Consider the following 20,181-nt stretch of genomic DNA (forward strand, 5'->3'; position numbering starts at 1 on the left):
TTCCTTGAGAGCTATAAAATCATATAATCTTTGGCTCGTTTTAGGAGCTTGATCAATGCAATTATCATGTGATTAGTGTCTTGATTATACTTTAGTTAACTCTATTTGAGTGATTTTCTTACTATTTAATCATGAAGATTATTGCTTGTTGCTATGAGCCTCCCTAGCTTGTTAGTAATTTTATCAGGTGTTCTAGGTCATCCCCTGTCATGTCCCCAATCCGTTGGCAATGGGGTAAAGGGAGAGATATCTATGCATTGATATAGAGGCAACAAGAGATCTGTCTCACAGTGGTTCTCTCTCACAAAAGGCAAGGAAAGAAAAAGAAGCGACTGCAAGAAGAAAACCTATAATAAAACCTATCTAGCATGCATCCCCCATCAAAAGAAAGCAAGATTTAATGGCATACAAGCAAGTAATAAGACGGACGAGGAGATCTCACAAGTAAACTATTGCAAGGGAATGTTTATGTCTTGCTTAATGTAAAAAATGACTTATTTATAAATAACTAGTTCTCACACCGAAATGCTCCTTTGCCAATGGGGTGAAGGGAGAGATCTCTATGTATTGATATGGGGGCAATAAGAGATCTGTCTCATGGTGGTTCTCTCTCACAAAAGGTAGGGAAAGAAGAAGCAGCTAATCCAAGAAGAAACCTACAATCAAACCTATCGAGTATGCATCCATCAAGCAAGGAAAATTCAATGACATACAAGCAAGTAAGAAGAGGGAAGAGGAGAGCACATAAGTAAACTATTGCAAGGGAATGATTGTGTATTGCTTAAGGTAAAAAATGGCATATAAAAATAACTAGTTTTCACACTAGACCAGCCAAAATTAAAAATGGTCCGGCCTCTATTACTAGTCCTAAGCAACTATATACATGGATTCCGGAGACTTTCCCTATTACTACCACCTTTGGATATTCTTGTGGATATTCTCTAGACTGGTATAGGGGAGAATACTTTGCTAACTTAAGAGAACCTCCTTTCCTAAATTTGATTACGCTTGTCTTTCTCTTTTGATGAGATTGACAGAGGTGCAATTGAATCTTGGAGAAGTGGAGACCTTGAAGAAGCCTAAAAGTACTTGTATCAAGTAACTTTGATGAATAAAGGCCGCTTCAAGATTAGACTCATTTGGGCATTGTTTCTATTTACACTTGTGTAGTGGAAGAGTCTTAGGTAGCTCCCGGTTTGATGGATCTGACATAGCTTCTCACACTCCCACAGTTAGCAGTGGATCTGAACCTGTTAAGCCTAACATAGTTGGGTGGCCGCAACCAAAGTCAAGTAGCAAGTTTGACCACTATAAATTGGGAGTGAAGGCTCTTGGCATCAAGATATTGCACTTGAAGCCACGAATACCATGTCCAAGACAAAAGACGTGATGTCAAGTGGTAATATTAAACCCTTTATGAGGCCTCGTACAAGTGGATAAATTATTAGACAAACTCCAAGTGAACCTCCACCTAGAGATAGGGCTAGGAAAGACTTTAGAAACCTCAAAAAGGTTTTACCTATGTTCCATATAGGCAAGTATGTGTATATGGACTCAGAGAACAGAGTTTTCAATGTGATTCCCAACCAAGAACAAGTTCAAGTCCACATCTAGAAAATATCCAAATGTGTTTTGCATAGATAGACCCAACTTCAAGTTCAAGTTCAAGTCCACATCTAGAAAATATCCAAATGTGTTTTGCATAGATAGACCCAACTTGGGATTCTATTTCTACAAGCATATTTGGGATAATAGATATATGCCTTGTGGCAAGCCCAAAGCAGAGCAATTCATGAAAAAGACTAGGCAGGGGGAGATGGAACCACCTCTGATCTCCCACCCAAAACCTCATTCATCTAGATTTTTCTTAACATCTGTAAATGTAAATGCAAAGACAGGGAATGATGAAGCAATCTCTAGAGGAACCTTGAAAATAGAAGCCTCAAGTGGGTTTCGGAAATTTACTTTCTATAGCAACTTAGTGGATAGTGCACCTCCAATTGCAACTCTACCTCCTCATGATTACATGATGCATAACTCTCTCACTAGAACCTACGATAATAGGTATCCTAGATATGTGCCTTACAACCACATTAATACTATAGTTCCACCCATTTCCCGAGGAAAACACACTTATGCACACCCTTTAGTGAGGAGCATGCCTACTAGTTATTGCTAACAATAGTAGCTACCACTTCTATTGGACCCATGTACACTACCACTTCTATTAGTGAGGAGCATGCCTACTAGTTATTGCTAACAATAGTAGCTACCACTTCTATTGGACCCATGTACACTACCAGAATTCCTAAATTGATAGCAGGGTTACACCATCTAGATCCCACCTATGTTCTCCCAAGAGTGCATGCTATTCTAATAAGAGGATGAGAAACTATAGGTTCCAGCTCATGCACCATTAGAAAGACCCATTCTAGTTCAACCACATGTTCATCCTATGCCACCAGTTGGACTTGTGTCAAGAATAATGTCATCATAATGGATGAAGCTATTGCTAGAGCAGTTACATGATTTTCCTACAAGCAAAGCTACAGCACCCCATGGTTCTCGGCAAAGCAAACATGGCAGACGAAACTCTAGGGTCTTGAGTGTGTCTAAGGCAATGCAAAAGTTTAGCGAGATTGGTGCCATTTGGAAACCTTCAAGCCTATGAAGCTTTAGAAGTGAATGTCAACCCCACTAAGGGAGAAGCATTCAGCTTTATCCTAGAGCATGGGTACACAGTCAAGAAAAACAAACGGAAGTTGAAATTGTTGGGTTTAGGACCCTTCATAATTTCAGAGTTCACACACCCTAGCACAGCTAGACTCGAAACCTTGGATGGTATTCCATTTGACTCCTATGTGAATGGGAGCAAACTAAGAAAAATTCATGGACCCATAACGGAGAACATGTTAAGAGAAATCCATTCTATGAAAGAATGGAAACTAGATGAATTGGAAACGAAAAAGCAAGCACTAAAAGAAGCAAAGATGCAAGAGGAGAAAGCTAGGCTTACAAGGGAAACAAAGCTGAAACTAATACCCCAACCTCTGAAGAGGTGGAAGAGGAAATTGAACCAGAATGGTTGTGGTTGGGATTTTTAACCCAATCGAGAAATATAGTCCCTTGGTCTTGTAGACTCGAACGTAAATAAGAGCTTAATGGCTTACCAGGCATAGGAAACTCTAGAGATTGGCCTCTGCAAGCTTAGCTACGAAGGCTCGAGATTTCCATGCTTGGTAATAAATTTCTCCCCAATTACCGCTTTCAAATCTAAAAGTGATTTGTCATAAGGTTCCACTAGTACTTACTTAGGCTTCTCTAAGGTAAAGGAAAACTTTTGTAAGGAAAACTTTTGTAAGGTTTTCCTTTACCTTGATCTGTGCGAGAGAGTGAAAGAGGGGATGGCAAGGCCTGGAGGTGTGGATGCAAACATCTATTTGGGATTTTCCTTCTCCACACCGCATAGTATGATATCAATTGATGTAAGACATATATCAATCAATATGAGGGCTGATATAACAATTGATACTGTGGTACATGCATTTTAAACCGAGTGTAAATGCTAATGAGGGCCCTTTGGGAATCTGCCCCCACTTATACACAGATCGCAAGCTTATGTGAAAAACAACCATGTCTATAGAGGAGGAAAAATTGGATGCAATACGGGAGATGCAGAATGCAGCCAATCAAACTGTTGAATTATCTTGTGTTTTGATTATCATTAGATCATGCAAACCTTTTTGGCTCTATAATTCATAAATAACATCACAAGGAAGATGTATGATCATCATCAGTTGCCTGGTCCTCTCTTTTAAAACTCCATCCATGTTATGCTTTCCTTTTCTTAAACAAGTTTTATAAAGTAAACCCCATTTTCTAAGCGACTGTTTAAAGTGAATAAAAAGCAGCAGTAGAATGGGAAACCTCTTTTTTTCCAATAAAACTCACATGAATACATCCCTGTACACGTATGTATATGGAAAGCCCCAAGGGAAAAATTGGGAGTAAATTACATCTAAGTGAACGTGATTACCAATATATACAAATCTCAATATATCTATTCCCACCACACCTAGAAACATGCCTCCAACGATGAGTGAAGTCGTGTCAAATCTATAATACATACAACAGGTCCAGAGAATGAGCAGAGTTCAGAGGGTGGAACCACTATCAAGGGCTTTTGTGTCTAGAATTTTCTGACCATGCCGTTGGTAGTCCTTTTTTGTAATGCACCAGGCCTCCTGAAAACTGCTGAGCTGCACAAACTTCAAGAATGCTTTAGGGCCTATATGAAACTAGTGCCTTGAATATTGCATATGTAATTATGCATGTAATTATCATGCATGTACACATGTATTCATTATCATTTGAAGCAGAAAATGTGTAAAAGATACAAATCAAAAATTGAAATCTTACATTGCTAAGAAGCTTTGCACCAAACCATGCCGATTCTGCTCCATGTTGCGGGGGAATCACAGTCACATTTTGTGATAATGTGTGTGGTAACATTTTGCGCAGCTCCTTCAACAACCTCTCTGCAAGTGCAATTGAGCTAGTTAAAGGATCAGCAACATAAAAGGCACTTGTTTAATAACATAGTGTGTGTGTGTGTGTATATATATATATATATATATATATATATATATATGTGTATGTATGTATGTATGTATGTATGTATGTATGTATGTACACACACAAAAACAGAGCATGTATGTGTGTATCTATGCACGCGTGAATACCTGCCTGCATGTGCGCGCGTTCGCACATGCACATGCATACATACATACATACATATAAATACACAAACGCATACACGTAGTTATTGTATGTGTACATACACATACATACTTACATGCAATGTGTGTGTGTGCACGTATGCGTGTTTGACTATTCATATACACACATATACATAGTGTCTGTGTGCATGTGTGTGAATGCATACATACATAGACACACTTGCATACATACATACTACAAGTCTTTTTCAAACATACCAGCCAAGCCAGGTAAGCAAGCTGTGCCACCACACAGTACTACAGTATTGTACCACCCCCTTTCATCATCATTGCTGATTTGCATGCAGTGTTCCATGCATAATGCTACCGCTTGTTGTAAGCTCATTGTTCGTCTGTAAATCAAGGACCATGCAGTCAGAGAATGCCATGTAGCTTTCTGAAAGTCGAGGCTTCGAACAATATAAGGATATTCCCTTGTAGCCTAAGTAAAGCCAACTCGAAGCTGGTAAAAAGGGAAAAGGGTAAAACCCACAGCATGACCCCAAGCAGTATATGAGAAGTATGCATACAATCCTCCAAGGTGGGGCTGAAACAATATCTCGCAGGCCATGAATCGCTCATGATTGAGTTTGAATTCGCCCTGGTTCTCTAGTGGGTAGGATGCTTCCGTGTTTTTGCATAGCTCTGCTTCATATTCTTGAGCCACATAACAGAGCTTCTGCTCAAAACCGCATGCAAGCATTAAACGAGTGTCACGTGCCTTGGCTTGAAGAATAAGACATGAACATTATACCCAATGAACATAATTCCAATTGACTTAGTTGTGCAAGGCCGCACCTCTTTCAAAGCCTTGACTACGGTAATGTTATCAAAAGAAATACCACTATGCTGCATTAGTTCACACAAATGGGCAGTCAATTGTAAGGCCCCTTGACCAGTCACCTCCACTCCAGCATTGCGCATTATTTTACCATGCTGAACTGCCCAGGTACATACCATTTGACATATTAGTAGTTGGATTGTGTGAGGTCGAAATCAAAGTGTCTAAAACACATTATCATAAGGAGAAAACATCATCACACATTAAAGTCAATGAGCATGTCAGATCAGAGTGCCATAACAAGGAAATGTTCATCTTGACAAGAGGATTGGGGTCACATCATGTGATCACAAATCACATTCTAGAAATACATAATGCAGGCTCTGACAAATCAAAGGTCTTTGACGTATGTGGAGTCATTGGTTACACATGACATGAGCTGCATGAAGCATAATAAAAAGGCATAGTAGAATGCTAAATTTGGGTAACATAACCACTCTAAATGTTGAAAAAACAGCAAAAAAAGCTGCTAGATGTTGGTCTGGAACTCAATGTTGAATGCCATGGTATCATAAAAAACAGGAAAAATTTATGATGGTGCATCAAGAAGAGGAATACACCGATATATATGTATAGCACTTTGTGTCAAAGCAGGAAATTTAGCACATTGCCTCTCAACACATGAAGATTCAAGTGTCAACTGATGCTTGGAATCTGGATATATTTACACACAAGAACACGGGCATAATCCCACATGTCTCAAAATTACAGCAAGCAGTGTGTAAGCTTCTTACTTGGGACAACAGACGTGAGTTGAAACCCTATGTTAACAACAATGCCAGATGTTTGCTTTGCAGCAAATAGCGCCAAAATTGCCTGCACAAGTCACCAAAAATCGACTACTGTATTCACTGCCCAACATCTCTTACTTTAGTGTCTGAACCGCCTACATGCATTCTCTTTTACCAAAGAAGCACCATGCATGGTTTCACATAAAATTGACTTACATAATGATTACCTGATCAACTGCACAGACAGCCCGTACACCCATGTTGAATAAAACCTTATATGTAACATGCCGCAAGTTTCTTCGAGATGCTACAGCAGCATCTGTGTCTGCATAATCCCGATGTATTTCAGTTTTGAATAACTCTAACAATAAGGAGGGCCTCAATACATGGTCAGTTTGGATTGCATACCATCATAGTGGCATATGGGAGTTGATATAACTACAGGCTGCGATGACGGCTTTGCTGCCAAGCTGTTAAATTCCAATCCCAATACAGAAAACATGATTTACCAGAACAGCTCTTTATACTAGAAATTTGAAAACAGCAAACGGCAAGAGGACGCAATATTGTTCAAATACAGACGGATCCACATAAATTTATGCCAATTAGTGGTAAATATGACAAGCAAGTAGAGGAAGAGATGGATTGATCACATACACAACATTTCAGAACATCAAAAGTAGAGGAAGAGATGGATTGATCACATACACAACATTTCAGCACATCAAAAGCTGACTGATCGGGACAAAAAATGAGCGTAAGAGGAGCTGAAGCCACCCACCTCACACATACAAGCAGCGCCTCCCCCCCTCAACGACCGTGCCACTTGCTCGTGGCCGAGGTGCCCGTGGCATGCGGGAGCGTGACCACGTGTCACAGCTCGTGGTTCCCCAGCCGGACATGGACAAATTAGATGTTCAATGTGAAGGGCCTTGTGTGAATAAGGAAATAAACAATGTAATGAAATTGATAATGGAGCCCAACAGGCATAGCGGCAAAGGAAAGGAGGGGAGTTGCCTTCTGAAGAGGGAAGGGGAGTCTGCAGAGGAAGAGGAGACAGATCTCAGAGAACTGGAAGCGAGCACTGCAGAGGCAGCTTGTGATAGGCAGCTTGTCATGTAATCATAAAATGGCCAGAGGGCCTTTGAAAACTGTATGTATGTTTCCTTGGGAATGTGTGTTTTCTCTGCAATTGTGTACATATGCGAGGGAGAGATTCATGAGTGTGTGAGCCTCTGTATTAAGCCTTTTAGAACTGCAATTGTGTGTGAGAGTGGTTTTTAACATATACGCCTTGTGAGCAGACAGGCAGACAGCCTTGGGATGCGCATCAGAGAAAACAGCCAGCCAGCTTTGGATATCGCCAACAGAGAGGGAAGACCATGGCAATCCAGTAGTAGAGAAGAGTGTTGATTTTGAGCCAGCTACATCATGACGTTGTTCATGCCGTCATGGAGTTAGAGGCGGCGCTGCAACTTGACCAACGACTAGGTGTTGTGTAGAGAGAAAGTTTACAGGTTGACTAAAGTAAGGGGATGTTCACATTGACAAGGGAGACAAGACGGCGTGCTGACTGCTCAAGTGGTGAAGGTGTTTGCCTAGGACCAAGAGGTCTGGGGTTCAAAACCCCCCTTGGTGCTTCCTCAGCAGCATTGCCTACAGGCAGATAATTAAGCGCCTACGGGCGGTGGAAAATCAGTAACTATGGGAGGATCTTGGGCCTGGATATTTTATTTATTTATTTTAAAAAAGACGGTGTACTGCCTTGGTAAGGAGCTGAGTCAGCATGCTCATTACAGTGGTATCAAAGCAGGTCCAATCAGGGCTGCCTGCACGACAATCAAAGGTGTTGGGAGCCGTGTGTGAAAGCGCGCACACAGATCCTCGCACTTGTGGGTGTTCTCTCCTTGGCAGAAAAGCGGATCCGGTTGGCAGTAGCACGAGTGCATTGGAGGAAGAGGTGTCAGAATATGCAGCGGAGATGAAGACAAAATCTGAAAACTCAAGAAGAGCAAGTGCACTGCAGAAGAATACAGCAATGGAGAGAGAGAGAGAGAGAGAGAGAGAGAGAGAGAGAGAGACGCGTGTAACTCTACTATATACACTAGGAATCCCGAAATACAAGAATGAAGTGAGTGGGGGCCATTTTATATGGCCCCTACAAGCAGTCGGCTTGCTGTAGAGACAGCCGACAGCAGCCTGATGAAAACCCGACCAGAACAAGTACAATCGGCCAGTAAGAGTGCAGTCGGCCATATCAGTGAGTCCTGCAGTCGGCCAGCATACAAGGGTAGCCGACATGCACAGGACAGCCTCTCACAACAGAAAAAATAGGGAAAAATATGAAGAGTGGGGAAAAATGAGAAAACACCTAAATCGGGCGGGCACACCCACAACAGAGGCCCTAGTGTAAACATATAGACAGGAGATGACTGCTAACACCCCCTCTCAGCTCCTAGATGTGGAACCAACCCCAAGGAGCTCGAGTGCCGCCGGAGCATAGCTTGAGGTAGAGACTTCGTGAAGAGGTCCGCCGCATTGTCCTCCGTTGAACAATAAAGAAGCAAGGTGTCACCAGCCAAGATCTTCTCACGTACAAAGTGATATTGTATCTCTATGTGCTTGGTCCGGGCATGGAAGACCAAGTTCCAAGTAATAGCTATACAGCTCTGGTTATCACACTGGATGACTGTGGGCTCCTTCTGTGGAAACCCAATCTCGCCAAGCAACCTCCGTAGCCACACAACCTCGCAAGCAGCACCACAAGCAGCCCAGTACTCTGCCTCTGTCGATGATAAGGCAATAGTTGGCTGCCTCTTACTGCTCCATGAAACCACTCCTAAGTGGAGGGAAAAACTGTAGCCTCATGTGGATCTCCTCGTGTCTGGATCTCCTCCCCAATCTGAGTCACTCCATCCTTCCAGTTTGACTCCATCAATCAAACCCTCTCCTGTGTAAAAGAGTCCAAGATCCTTCGTACCTTGCAGATACCGCAAGATCCGCAATCCTGCGTCCCAATGAGACTTCAACGGCGTCTGCATGAATGAGCTCAACAACCCCACAAAAAAGTTCAAGTCCAATCTGGTGCTCATCAAGGAACCAACCAGCTTTCGGTACAGAGAGGCATCAACTGGCTCACAAGGATCATTCACTGTCAGCTTTGTGTTCCGGTCCATCGGCAACGTAATAGGCTTGCAGTTCTCCATCCCAAAGGCCTCAAGCAACTCATGAACATACCGCTGCTGAGAGACAAAAAACCCCCTCTAGGCCTGCCAGAACTCCAATCCCAAGAAGAAGTGGAGTGAGCCTAAGTCGGTCATCTCAAACTCCTTTGACAAGGCAGCCTTCGTCACTCCAATGTGCTCCTGTCACGACCCTGTGTTTTGCTCTTGACAATATGCACGTGTGCACAGGGACATGGTGGACTGTGAATGGGATCGGTTTGGAAGTCAAAAAGGACTAAGGTTTTATAAAGGTCCTTTTTTCACAACCCCATGTGGGGGGAGGGGACAAAAGGATTTTAAAAACCTTTAAAAACTTGATAATACCCTTTATGAAAGTAAACGTGGCCCATGTGCTATTTCTAAGAAGGGGCTGGCGGGCTGCTTTCAGGCGCCTCTCTCTATTGGTACACAAGTGCTGGGGCTTTTTCTCTCACACACTTGGAAAGGAGCCAAGCAGATGGCATGGCTGCTTACACGCGCCTTTTGATTGGTGAAAAAGCAGAGCGCTGGACTGCAGAAAATAGAGCGCCTCTTGATGGTTGGACAGCACTTACACGTTGGCTGGCTGGATTGCAGAAAGCATATGGCTGGGTGCGCCTATCTACTAGTGGAAAAACAGTGGGACTGCACATGCGCCTTGGCTTTCTCTTTCCCTCCCTTGCTTGCTATGAAACGCCTCGCAGCACTGGTGCTTTTTGGAGGGGGCGTGTTTTTGCAGAAGACAGGGGGCTGGTTTCTCTGGACATACAGGTGGCCAGGGGGCTGGTTTCTCTGGACATAAAGGCGGACAGTGGCTGGTTTTTCATGAACATAGACATCATGTTGATGGCATTCAACTGATAGAACTTTCAGCTTCTCTTTGCTTTGGTTCGGGACTGTTTTGGAAGGGTTTATGGACTGTTCCGTGGCAGTGCATGTGGCTACGAACATGAGCGATTCCGGGACTGTTTTGAGATCAGTTCAAGGACTGTTTATGGGCTGTTTTTGGTTGGCTGCAAATTCAGCTATGTGCTTGGGTTTCCGGCTGTTTTCTTCCTGCTAGAAAGGAACAGAGGGACCTACAGTTATGGGCATCTCTATGTTTCCACATGTTTCATGGGGGAACGGGTAACTAGATGTATGCCGTTGTTGGCACTATTGTTGAATGGTACTATGAATGGTTGTGTATGGAAACATGACAAAGGTTTCAAAGGGAAACAGGCCTAAGGGTTTCACGGGAAACAGGTCGTAGGTTTCTCCTCCAGGAGATAGGTCACATGCAGGCAGAAGGTACAAGAATGGACACATGTTTGGTACAGCCTTGCTATTGATTGGACAGGGGACAGGGAATCCATGACAGAGATGGATGGTACCTTTGGAAGGTAGAGAGGGTTGGTACAGGTGTGTCGACTGCGTGGTATATGTTGTGCTGTGATGCGAGTTCTCTTTTGGGAGACAATTTGGGAGTCTTTGTTGTAATTCAGAAGCACTGGATGTGTCAGGGTGTGATGCTATTCATAGGGTGAGAGGCTATGGATGGTTGTGGCAGCCCTGATCATGGGAGAAAGCTTCTGTATGCAGACTCAATGTGTGAGAGTCTTTTAATGTGAACAATGGCTGGACTTATTTGTGGATGCCGAGTGGATATGAAGCCATGATGCAGGGTCTTTGCAAGCTTCAGGAGTTCTACTATGACGGCTGAGTTTCCAGCCTTATTGTAATCAAAGCTCTTATAATCAATTAAAGAAATACCACAAGGGACACCACTACGTTTTGGGCCCAATCGGTGTCCGTGTACTGTTTGCAGGAGCACTCTAGCTCCCCCTGTTTGTTTTCCTTTTCTTGGTCCTTAAAGATGTTGAAGTGTTTTGTGTGCAAGTTTGTTTTTGCACCGCTCTTTGGTTTTGTCTGAAGACCGAGGCCGGTTTACAGCTCCACATGTGTCACCATTTGGCCACCCAATTGGTCCACCCGTGCTTTCTTATCATGTATGTACATTGGACTGGTGTCCATGGCAGTTGTTTATGCCGGGGATTGATGCCACTCATGTGATACTGTAGACTTGGCTTTCCGTTTGGACTTGTGCTAATCACTCTCCTACTCACTCCCAATGACTGAAATTCAGCAAAACAGCTCTCATTTTTGCTGTAATTTCTGGTCTTTTTGCTGAAAACCCTAATTTCAGCCTTTCTTTCTCAAGTTGAACCATAGGGGAAGCTTTCCCAGGGTTCCCTTCATCCTCTTGAAGACTTTTGTCGCAAAGAAAGGCGACAAATCAAAGATCTCAACACTCCAAGGACTTCCATCGTGAAGACTTCCGCTGTCATCGACTCTACTTGCTATTGGTAAGCTTTTATGCTTAAATGTGGGAGCAAGTAGTAGGAGGGAGGAACCGGATTACAAGATCACATACCCTGTGTAGTTTTCTCTTGTCCTACATGCTCTCTTGCAGATTGTTGCTACCATGTGTTGGTGGAACAATAGAGAGCAGATGGTAGGGAACATGGGCACTTAAGAGGGTAGTGTGGGTTGCAAGTCTACATCGACAACTACTTGTTTGCAATACTGTATTCATATGCATTGGTATGGAAATCTGGTCAGAAATGCCCATGACACTATGTACTTGATTCTCCCAAGATTAATATACTTTATTTGAGGGAGGGGTCGGCCGTTCCGGCTCATTGTGTGTCTCTTGTCAATTCAACAATTTACTTCTTGTATTTGAGCAAGTGTCCATCAAATCTTAGTGTATTTAAGTGTATTGATTAGCATTGTGTTCAACCAAGTTACATTGGTATCAAAGCATACGGTTCTCTTTCACTTCTATCGTGAGAGACAATCACCGTGAACACTGGCTTTCTCTACACTTAGAACATTATGGATAGCCATATAATGAATGTTGGAGATGCTAATACAAGAGGCAAGGACAATGAAATGCATGCCTCCAATGCTTTACAGGATGAGCAAACTCATGTGGTGCACAATAGGGATGAATATGTGGGACAGCCGTCCCGTGGCAAAGAGAAGATGCAAGAAGAAGAGTCCATAGTCTTGAGGGCTGAACTTACTCGTATGCAGGCTATTCTCCATGCACAAGAAGAAGAATTGAATCTCTACCGCCGCGAGGATCCATTGGTACATGACCGTGAAGGCCAAGAAAGCTGAATCTTATATGGATCATGCAATGGCAATGATTGCTCAAGAGTTGCACATGCAACCGAGGTGCATACTTGGCTCCTACCGAGGATGCCTATGCAGAAAAGGCAACCATCCCAAAGTCTTGGAGTCCCCACAAGTGCCCGAACAAGAACTTATGTCTAAGAGGATGAATCTCCATGTTATGGGAGAGGAGCAATCAGTGACTTCACGCCATGCAGGAATATATGTAACCCGTGAAGGATACAATGTTTATGGCAGTGGTCAAAATGTATGTCAAATGCCATTGTCGGCTGAAAATGTGCATGCACAACACTCGCAACATGGGCTGCAATTTTTTGTTGGTGCAGGTATTCCGCGTTCTCTCTCATGCCACTCATGCCTTCAAGTGTGCTCGTGAAGGAGAAGTAATGGCTAAAAATGTATCAATGTATGTTGAGGGGCCAGCCATGCCTCATGCTTACAGGACACATGTATCTATGCCTTATGCATCACCTTTTGGTCCAAAAATGATGCCAATCACAGGGGCTGTCCCAATGGACAAACATGGGAAAAAACATGTTAAGATGCACACACATGCATCAAAGTCTCGTGACTTCAAAGTCGGAGACAAATCTGTGAAGTTTGACACATATCATGGGGAATATGATGCATCAAAGGCACTTGCTTTTATTGCCCAATTTGATATTGCTTTCAGTGATGAGGATTTCACTCAGAAATCCATGATCCGGCATGTAAGCATGTTCATGAAAGGCACTGCTGCCCATTGGTGGCTCACGAAGAAGCTCTCACCGAATCGTGTTAGATCATGGAAAATGAGGGGGAATCGGTAAATGCATATGTACAAAAGTTTTGGAAAGTGCTTTTGGAGGTGTCTCCATTTATGCATGTCACCGAGGCGGAAAGGAAGAGAAGGTTTCAATCGGGATTGCAACCCGTGTACAAAGCGAGACTACAAATGTATCCTGGTCATACCTTACACCAATTAATCGCAGCTGCTACCGCCACCGAGCAATTGGAACTCAAATTGAGTCGATCCAATAAGGCTAAACCCTCATTTCAAAGAAAAGAGAGGACTGTCCAAAACCTACAAAATGATGGACAGCCACCTAAAAAGGACCAAAACCAAGATAAAAATGGTCCAAAGGCTCAAAATAACACTACCAAGAAGCGTCCCTTCAAACTGAGAGACTATGGTCTCACTCCGGAACAGAAAAAGCAATATATGAGTGAAGGAAAATGCTTTACTTGTGGTAGCACCGAGCATATTGCAAAGGCATGCCCAAACAAGAAGAAGCGTGATAATGCAAATGCATCAAAGCCTAATGTGCATATGGTTCCGGATGTGCAGGACAACACTTCACATGATAGCAAAGATAGGGTTGTATGTAAAGCTTGGGGACAGCTCAAAGATCAGCCCGCTGTTCATGTTTGATGATTATGAATCTGAAAATTTCATATCCACTCATATGGCAGCTGCTTTGGGTATTGAAGTGGAGGACATGGGTCCTCAAATTGAAGCAGGGACTGCCTTTGTTGGTAGAGAAGTGCAGGTCATGCCTATTTTTGGCAAGTTGCACATACAAATTCAAGGCTATGTGGATCATGAGGATTTTCTTGTCGCATCTTTGAATGGTTGTGATGTATTGCTTGGAAAGCCCTAGCATACACGTATTGATCCGTGCAAGGCTTACAAGACCAACAGGATCACCTTCATGCATAAAGGCCGAGAGCATGTAATTGATGCTGGTGAAGAGGGTGATACCATTTCCCTTGTATCTCATGTACAAATTATTAAAGTAATGAAAAAGAGTGTTTTTTGCGTACTTGATTTTTGTACGAGATCATGTTGAGGAAAATAATGTACATGTAAATACTCTTAGTAACGATAGGCTGAAATTTTTGCAAGAGCACGATGATTGTTTTGCTGATGAGTTACCAAATGAGTTACCACCTGTACGACCGGAAGATCATCGCATTGATCTTGTGCCGGATAGCTCACCACCTAATAGGCCAGCCTATCGTGTAAGTGCATCCCAAAAAGAGGAGATCATAAAGCAAGTGAATGAGCTTCTTGAGAAGGGTTTGGTTCAGCCAAGCTCTTCCCCATATTGTTCACCCGTCCTCTTGGTTAAAAAGAAGGATGGATCCTTTCGTATGTGTGTGGATTATAGAGCTTTGAATAAGCTTACCATCAAGAATCGGTTTCCGATTCCACGCATAGACGACATTCTTAACAAGTTGGATGGATCGCCATGCTTTGCCGAATTGATCTCAAGAGTGGGTATCATCAAGTGCATGTAGTATCTGAAGATGTACACAAAACTGCTTTCAGGACAGCATTTGGGCTTTATGAGTATCTTGTTATGCCTTTTGGTCTTACAAATGCCCCGGCTACATTCAATAGAATGATGGATCGCATATTCCATGGATACAGGAAATTTACAGGTGTCTTCTTTGATGACATCCTAGTCTTCTCGAAGACTGAAGAAGAGCATAAAGCTCATTTGGCTATTGTTTTTGAAGAGCTCCATAAGCATAAACTCTTCATAAATGCAAAGAAGAGTGAGTTCTTCTTGTCAGAGATACATTATCTTGGGCATATTGTGTCCAAAGATGGAGTGCGGATGGATCTTGCAAAGATTGATGCAATTCGGAATTGGCCCGAATTGAGTTCGATGCATGAGATCCGTAGTTTTCTTGGATTATGCTCTTACTACCGCAGGTTCATTCGGCACTTCGCATGGATTGCTTCTCCTTTACATGATTTGACAAAGAAGAAGGCCGTGTTCAAATGGACTAATGTAGAGAGAGATGCATTCCTCAAATTGAAAGATGCAACTACTCATGGTCCAGTGTTGATCATTCCAGATTTGCAAAAGCCTTTTTGTGTGGAATGTGATGCATTTGGAAATTGCATAGGAGCTGTCCTTAATCAAGAGGGACATGTCGTGGCTTATGAGAGCCGTAGATTGCATGATGCAGAGCAATCTCTTGGCATTTATGAGAAAGAGCTCTTGGCTGTAATTCATGCACTTACTATATGGAAACATTATCTTCTTGGGGCTGATTTCACTGTGAAGACAAATCACTAGAGTTTGAGGTATTTTCTTACTCAACCTACGTTGTCAGAGAAGCATACAAGGATGGCCAATTTCCTCTCTATGCTTCATTTTGATATCTTGCACACCCCAGGAAAGAAGAATGTAGTGGCCGATGCATTGTCACGAAAGCCGTATGTAGCAGCTATCTCGGTTGCCTCTCATGGCGACTTGTCTACCATGCGTGATTTGTATCATACGGATGCTGATTTTGCCACTATTTGGGCTGATTTGATGGCTGGTCATGCACATGTCTCATATGTGATCAAAGAGGGTTATCTCATGAAAGATAATTGCCTATGTGTGGTGTCTGACATGAGGCAAAAGGTTTTGGATGAGTACCATGCTCCTCCATATGCTGGTCATAGAGGCATAATGCCTACTACGCACATGATTGAGCGGTATTTCTTTTGGCCAGGTATGCAGAAGAACATAGAGGCACATGTACGTGCATGTATCACCTGCCAAAAAGTCAAATTTGATAGGCAAAAGGCACCAGGTTTGCTTCAGCCATTGCCTATTCCCACGCAGCCATGGGAAAGTATTACAATGGATTTCATTATGGACTTGCCACATACCCAACAGGGTATTGATGCAATTTGGACAGTTGTGGACAGGTTTAGCAAGCAAGCTCATTTCTTGCCGGTCAAAAAGACCATCAAAGCTGAGCATATGGTTAAAATATATCTTGCACAAGTGTTCAAACATCATGGAATGTCGAAGTCCATTGTGGGGGATAGAGATCCCAAGACTACAAGTCTCTTTTGGCGGGCCTTATTTGATAATATAGGCACCAAATTGGACTTCTCATCAGCTTATCACCCTCAAACGGATAGGCAAAGTGAGTCTGCAAATTCAGCCGTGTTGAATCTCTTGAAATGTTATGTGGCGGATCAGAAGTCTTCTTGGGAGAAGTACTTACCGCTTGTGGAATTTGCATACAACAACACAGTGCATGCATCTACGGGAAAGGCCCCATTTGAGATTGTTTATGGTAAGGTGGTTTTGCCACCCATCCTTCGCACAAAGGATGAGATATTTGCAGCTAATGAGTATGTGAGAGACTTGGATATTGCTTTTGCTCAGGTGCGGACAGCCATTGCAAGGTCACAAGACAAGCATAAAAAGGCTGCCGGCAAGCATAGAAGGCAATTGGATGTTAAAGAGAATGATTGGGTATTGCTGAAATTTGAGAAAGCAAGACTTGCAAAGAGGCCTGGCAAAGAGGGTGCATATCCTAAGCTTGCAACCAGGTACTATGGGCCTTTTCGAGTGATCGAGAAAATCAATGAAGTGGCTTTCATATTGGCATTACCTAGTCATTGGCACATACACAATGCTTTTCACGTGAGTCTCCTTCGCAAGTATGTAGGGCTGGAGCCCAGTGAGATGGTCATTGAGGATCCACCAAAAGTGGACGAGCTTGAGGAGATCTTGCAGCCAGAGTAGATTCTGTATCACAAGGAACACAAGCTTGCTGCAGGCGAAGTTGTCAGGCGTTACCTTGTGAAGTTTAGGAACTATCTTCCCATTGATGCTAAATGGGTAGATGAAGAGTTCTTCAAAGATTGCCCGCATGTGCTTCAGACATATTTGGATGCTTTTTAGTTGCGGACAACTGTTTAGAAACCGGGGGGGATGTCACCATTTGGCCATCCAATTGGTCCACCCATGCTTTCTTATCATGTATGTACATTGGACTGGTGTCCATGGCAGTTGTTTATGCTGGGGATTGATGCCACTCATGTGATACTGTAGACTTGGCTTTCCGTTGGGACTTGTGCCTCCGTGTACATGCCCGGAAATTAGGGGAAGCTTTCCCAGGGTTCCCTTTATCCTCTTGAAGACTTTTGTCGCGAAGAAAGGCAACAAATCAAAGATCTCAATACTCCAAGGACTTCCATCGCGAAGACTTTCGCTGACATCGACTCTACTTGCTATTGGTAAGCTTTTATGCTTACATATGGGAGCAAGTAGCAGGAGGCAGGAACCGAATTACAAGATCACATACCCTGTGTAGTGTTCTCTTGTCCTACGTGCTCTCTTGCAGATTGTTGCTACCATGTGTTCGTGGAACAATAGAGAGCAGATGGTAGGGAACATGGGCACTTAAGAGGGTAGTGTGGGTTGCAAGTCTACATCGACAACTACTTGTTTGCAATACTGTATTCATATGCATTGGTATGGAAATCTGGTCAAAAATGCCCATGACAGTATGTACTCAATTCTCCCAAGATTAATATACTTTATTTGAGGGAGGGGTCGGCCGTTCCGGCTCATTGTGTGTCTCTTGTCAATTCAGCAATTTACTTCTTGTATTTGAGCAAGTGTCCATCAAATCTTAGTGTATTTAAGTGTATTGATTAGCATTGTGTTCAACCAAGTTACACATGACTGCCGGTGAGGATGAGATCATCCACATAAAGGATGATTAACGTAACCATGCCGCGTTCCCGAAAGCAATACAGGTTGAGATCTGCAACCGATCTCTGAAATCTAGTCCGAAGAAAGGAGGACTCGATCTTCTGATTCCAAGCCCTGGGAGCCTGTTTAAGACCATACAAGGCCTTCCTTAACCTGTAAACCATCCCTTCTGATCCTGGAACCACAAAGCCTGGAGGCTACTCAACATACACCTCCTCCTGCAGGTCACCATTAAGGAATGCAGATTTGACATCCATCTGATACACAGGTCACCTCTGAGAAGAAGCAAGAGCAAGAACGGTCCGAATCGTGGTCATCCTCACTGTCGGTGCAAAGGTATCCTCAGAGTCGATGCCTGGCCGCTAAGCATTACGCTTAGCCACGAGTCTGGCTTTATGTTTGTCCACCGACCCATCTGACGCATATTTGGTCTTAAAGACCCATTTGACACCAATGACTGACCGTTTTGACGGCCTCGATACCAACTCCCAAGTGTTGTTCTTCTCAATGGCATCCAGTTCCACCTGCATGGCTTTCCTCCAAGTATCCTATGCAAGGGCTTCCTTGACGGAAGTGGGCTCTTTGTCCCGCATGATACGAGACTTCAAAGCATGGTTTACTTGTAAAAGCTCCGCTCAATGACTTTTGTCACGGACTCTATGCGATCTTCGAGGTCCGTCCTCTGGGGTCCATTCGGAGGGAAGCTCCGTGACACCTGACTCCCGAAGGGTGTCCACTAACCACCTGGGTACTTGAACAGAACGTGGAGCCTCCTGCTGTTGCGGGGGCTCAACTCCAACTGCGGGCTCAATCTCCTGAACTGACTGTGGTTGTCCAGCTGGAACAATAGACTGGGAATCATCATCAGAATCCTCTGGGTCTCCAAGAAGTGGCGGCTCATCAACAGTGGAAACCGGAATAGCAGGTCCTCTCAGCCTTCAGTTTCTCTCGGTCTGCGTCAGGCTTCTTCTCAGAAGACTTCTCCGACGAAGCCTTCCCTTTGCCCTTCTTGTTGTTATTCTAGCCTTTTGACCGTTGGCCAGTTAAGGCCTCCAAACCTCCGCCCTGTGGAGGGTTCATGAATCTTTCCTCCTGGTCCAAGACCATGGGCGCAAGCTCCTCTCATGTGATGGTGCGGGGCCTGCCACTGGTAATCAAAGAAGAGTAAAATGCTGAGTACTGAGAGGGCAAATGCAACAGCAACGTGCTGGCCATATCCTCTAATGATATCTCTTTCCTAGCCTGGAGAACTTCCTGCTGAAGAGCCTGCAGCTTGTTGATGTGCTCGCGCATCATCGACGACTTTGCAGGATTCATCACCCGCATTTGTACTTCCAAGGAGATCCTCTTCATGGGCGATACCTTGTTATAAAGAGAAGCCAAATGCTGCCATATACCTTTGGCCAGCGTCATATGCTTGATATGATTGATTACCTGCGATGTGTAGTTGAGGAAAATGAAAGAACGGACCCTGGCATTGAAACGATCCCACAACTGTGCCTGTGCCTGGCGTTCCTTCCGAATCGAGGGTAACTCCCCTTCCTCTAACTCTGGCCATGGAACCCCAACAACAATGAAATCAACAAGGTCGTAAGACTCCAAAACAAATTCCATCATTACCTTCCATATGCCGTAGTTGTTCCCGTCCAACTGACAGTCCACTGGGAATGTGGGGAGTGTCCGGATCGTCACATGCTTCTCAGCCATCTCAAGTAAATCTGCCATTGCGGGGGTGTAACGAAAAAGGGTGGGTGGGTGGGAAAAAAGAAGAACTTAAACCTGCAAGTGGCCGTCCAGCAAATCAACCCGCCTTCCTCTTGCTTCTCCTCTTCTCGGACGGTCCAAAACAGTCCACCAATAAACAACAGAACAGCCCCCCTCTTGCTCACACAGTTCCCAAGATTTATCAAGAGCCTAGAGCTCTGATACCATGTCAGAATATGCAGC

The 20,181-nt window shown here is 43.7% G+C and overlaps 1 protein-coding gene across 2 annotated transcripts in view; it reads right to left on the reverse strand.

The window, feature by feature from the left end:
- Positions 1 to 3,912: 3,912 nt before the first annotated feature.
- The window catches only part of ARP8 (actin-related protein 8), a 41,761-nt gene continuing 25,492 nt past the window's right edge, over positions 3,913 to 20,181 (reverse strand). For both annotated transcript variants that reach the window (XM_086817460.1, XM_086817452.1), the window contains exons 5-12: positions 6,759 to 6,820; positions 6,578 to 6,675; positions 6,354 to 6,435; positions 5,577 to 5,719; positions 5,309 to 5,457; positions 4,998 to 5,131; positions 4,420 to 4,538; positions 3,913 to 4,259 (exon numbers count right to left, since the gene is read on the reverse strand). In XM_086817460.1, coding sequence (XP_086673586.1) covers positions 4,155 to 4,259; positions 4,420 to 4,538; positions 4,998 to 5,131; positions 5,309 to 5,457; positions 5,577 to 5,719; positions 6,354 to 6,435; positions 6,578 to 6,675; positions 6,759 to 6,820 — 892 coding nt within the window. In that variant the 3' untranslated portion in view covers positions 3,913 to 4,154. The remainder of the gene's footprint in view (positions 4,260 to 4,419; positions 4,539 to 4,997; positions 5,132 to 5,308; positions 5,458 to 5,576; positions 5,720 to 6,353; positions 6,436 to 6,577; positions 6,676 to 6,758; positions 6,821 to 20,181) is intronic.

This window comes from Cibotium barometz, chromosome 2, assembly GCF_041138505.1.
Source record: "Cibotium barometz isolate CiBa-2024 chromosome 2, ASM4113850v1, whole genome shotgun sequence".
Classification (NCBI taxonomy): Eukaryota; Viridiplantae; Streptophyta; class Polypodiopsida; order Cyatheales; family Cibotiaceae; genus Cibotium; species Cibotium barometz.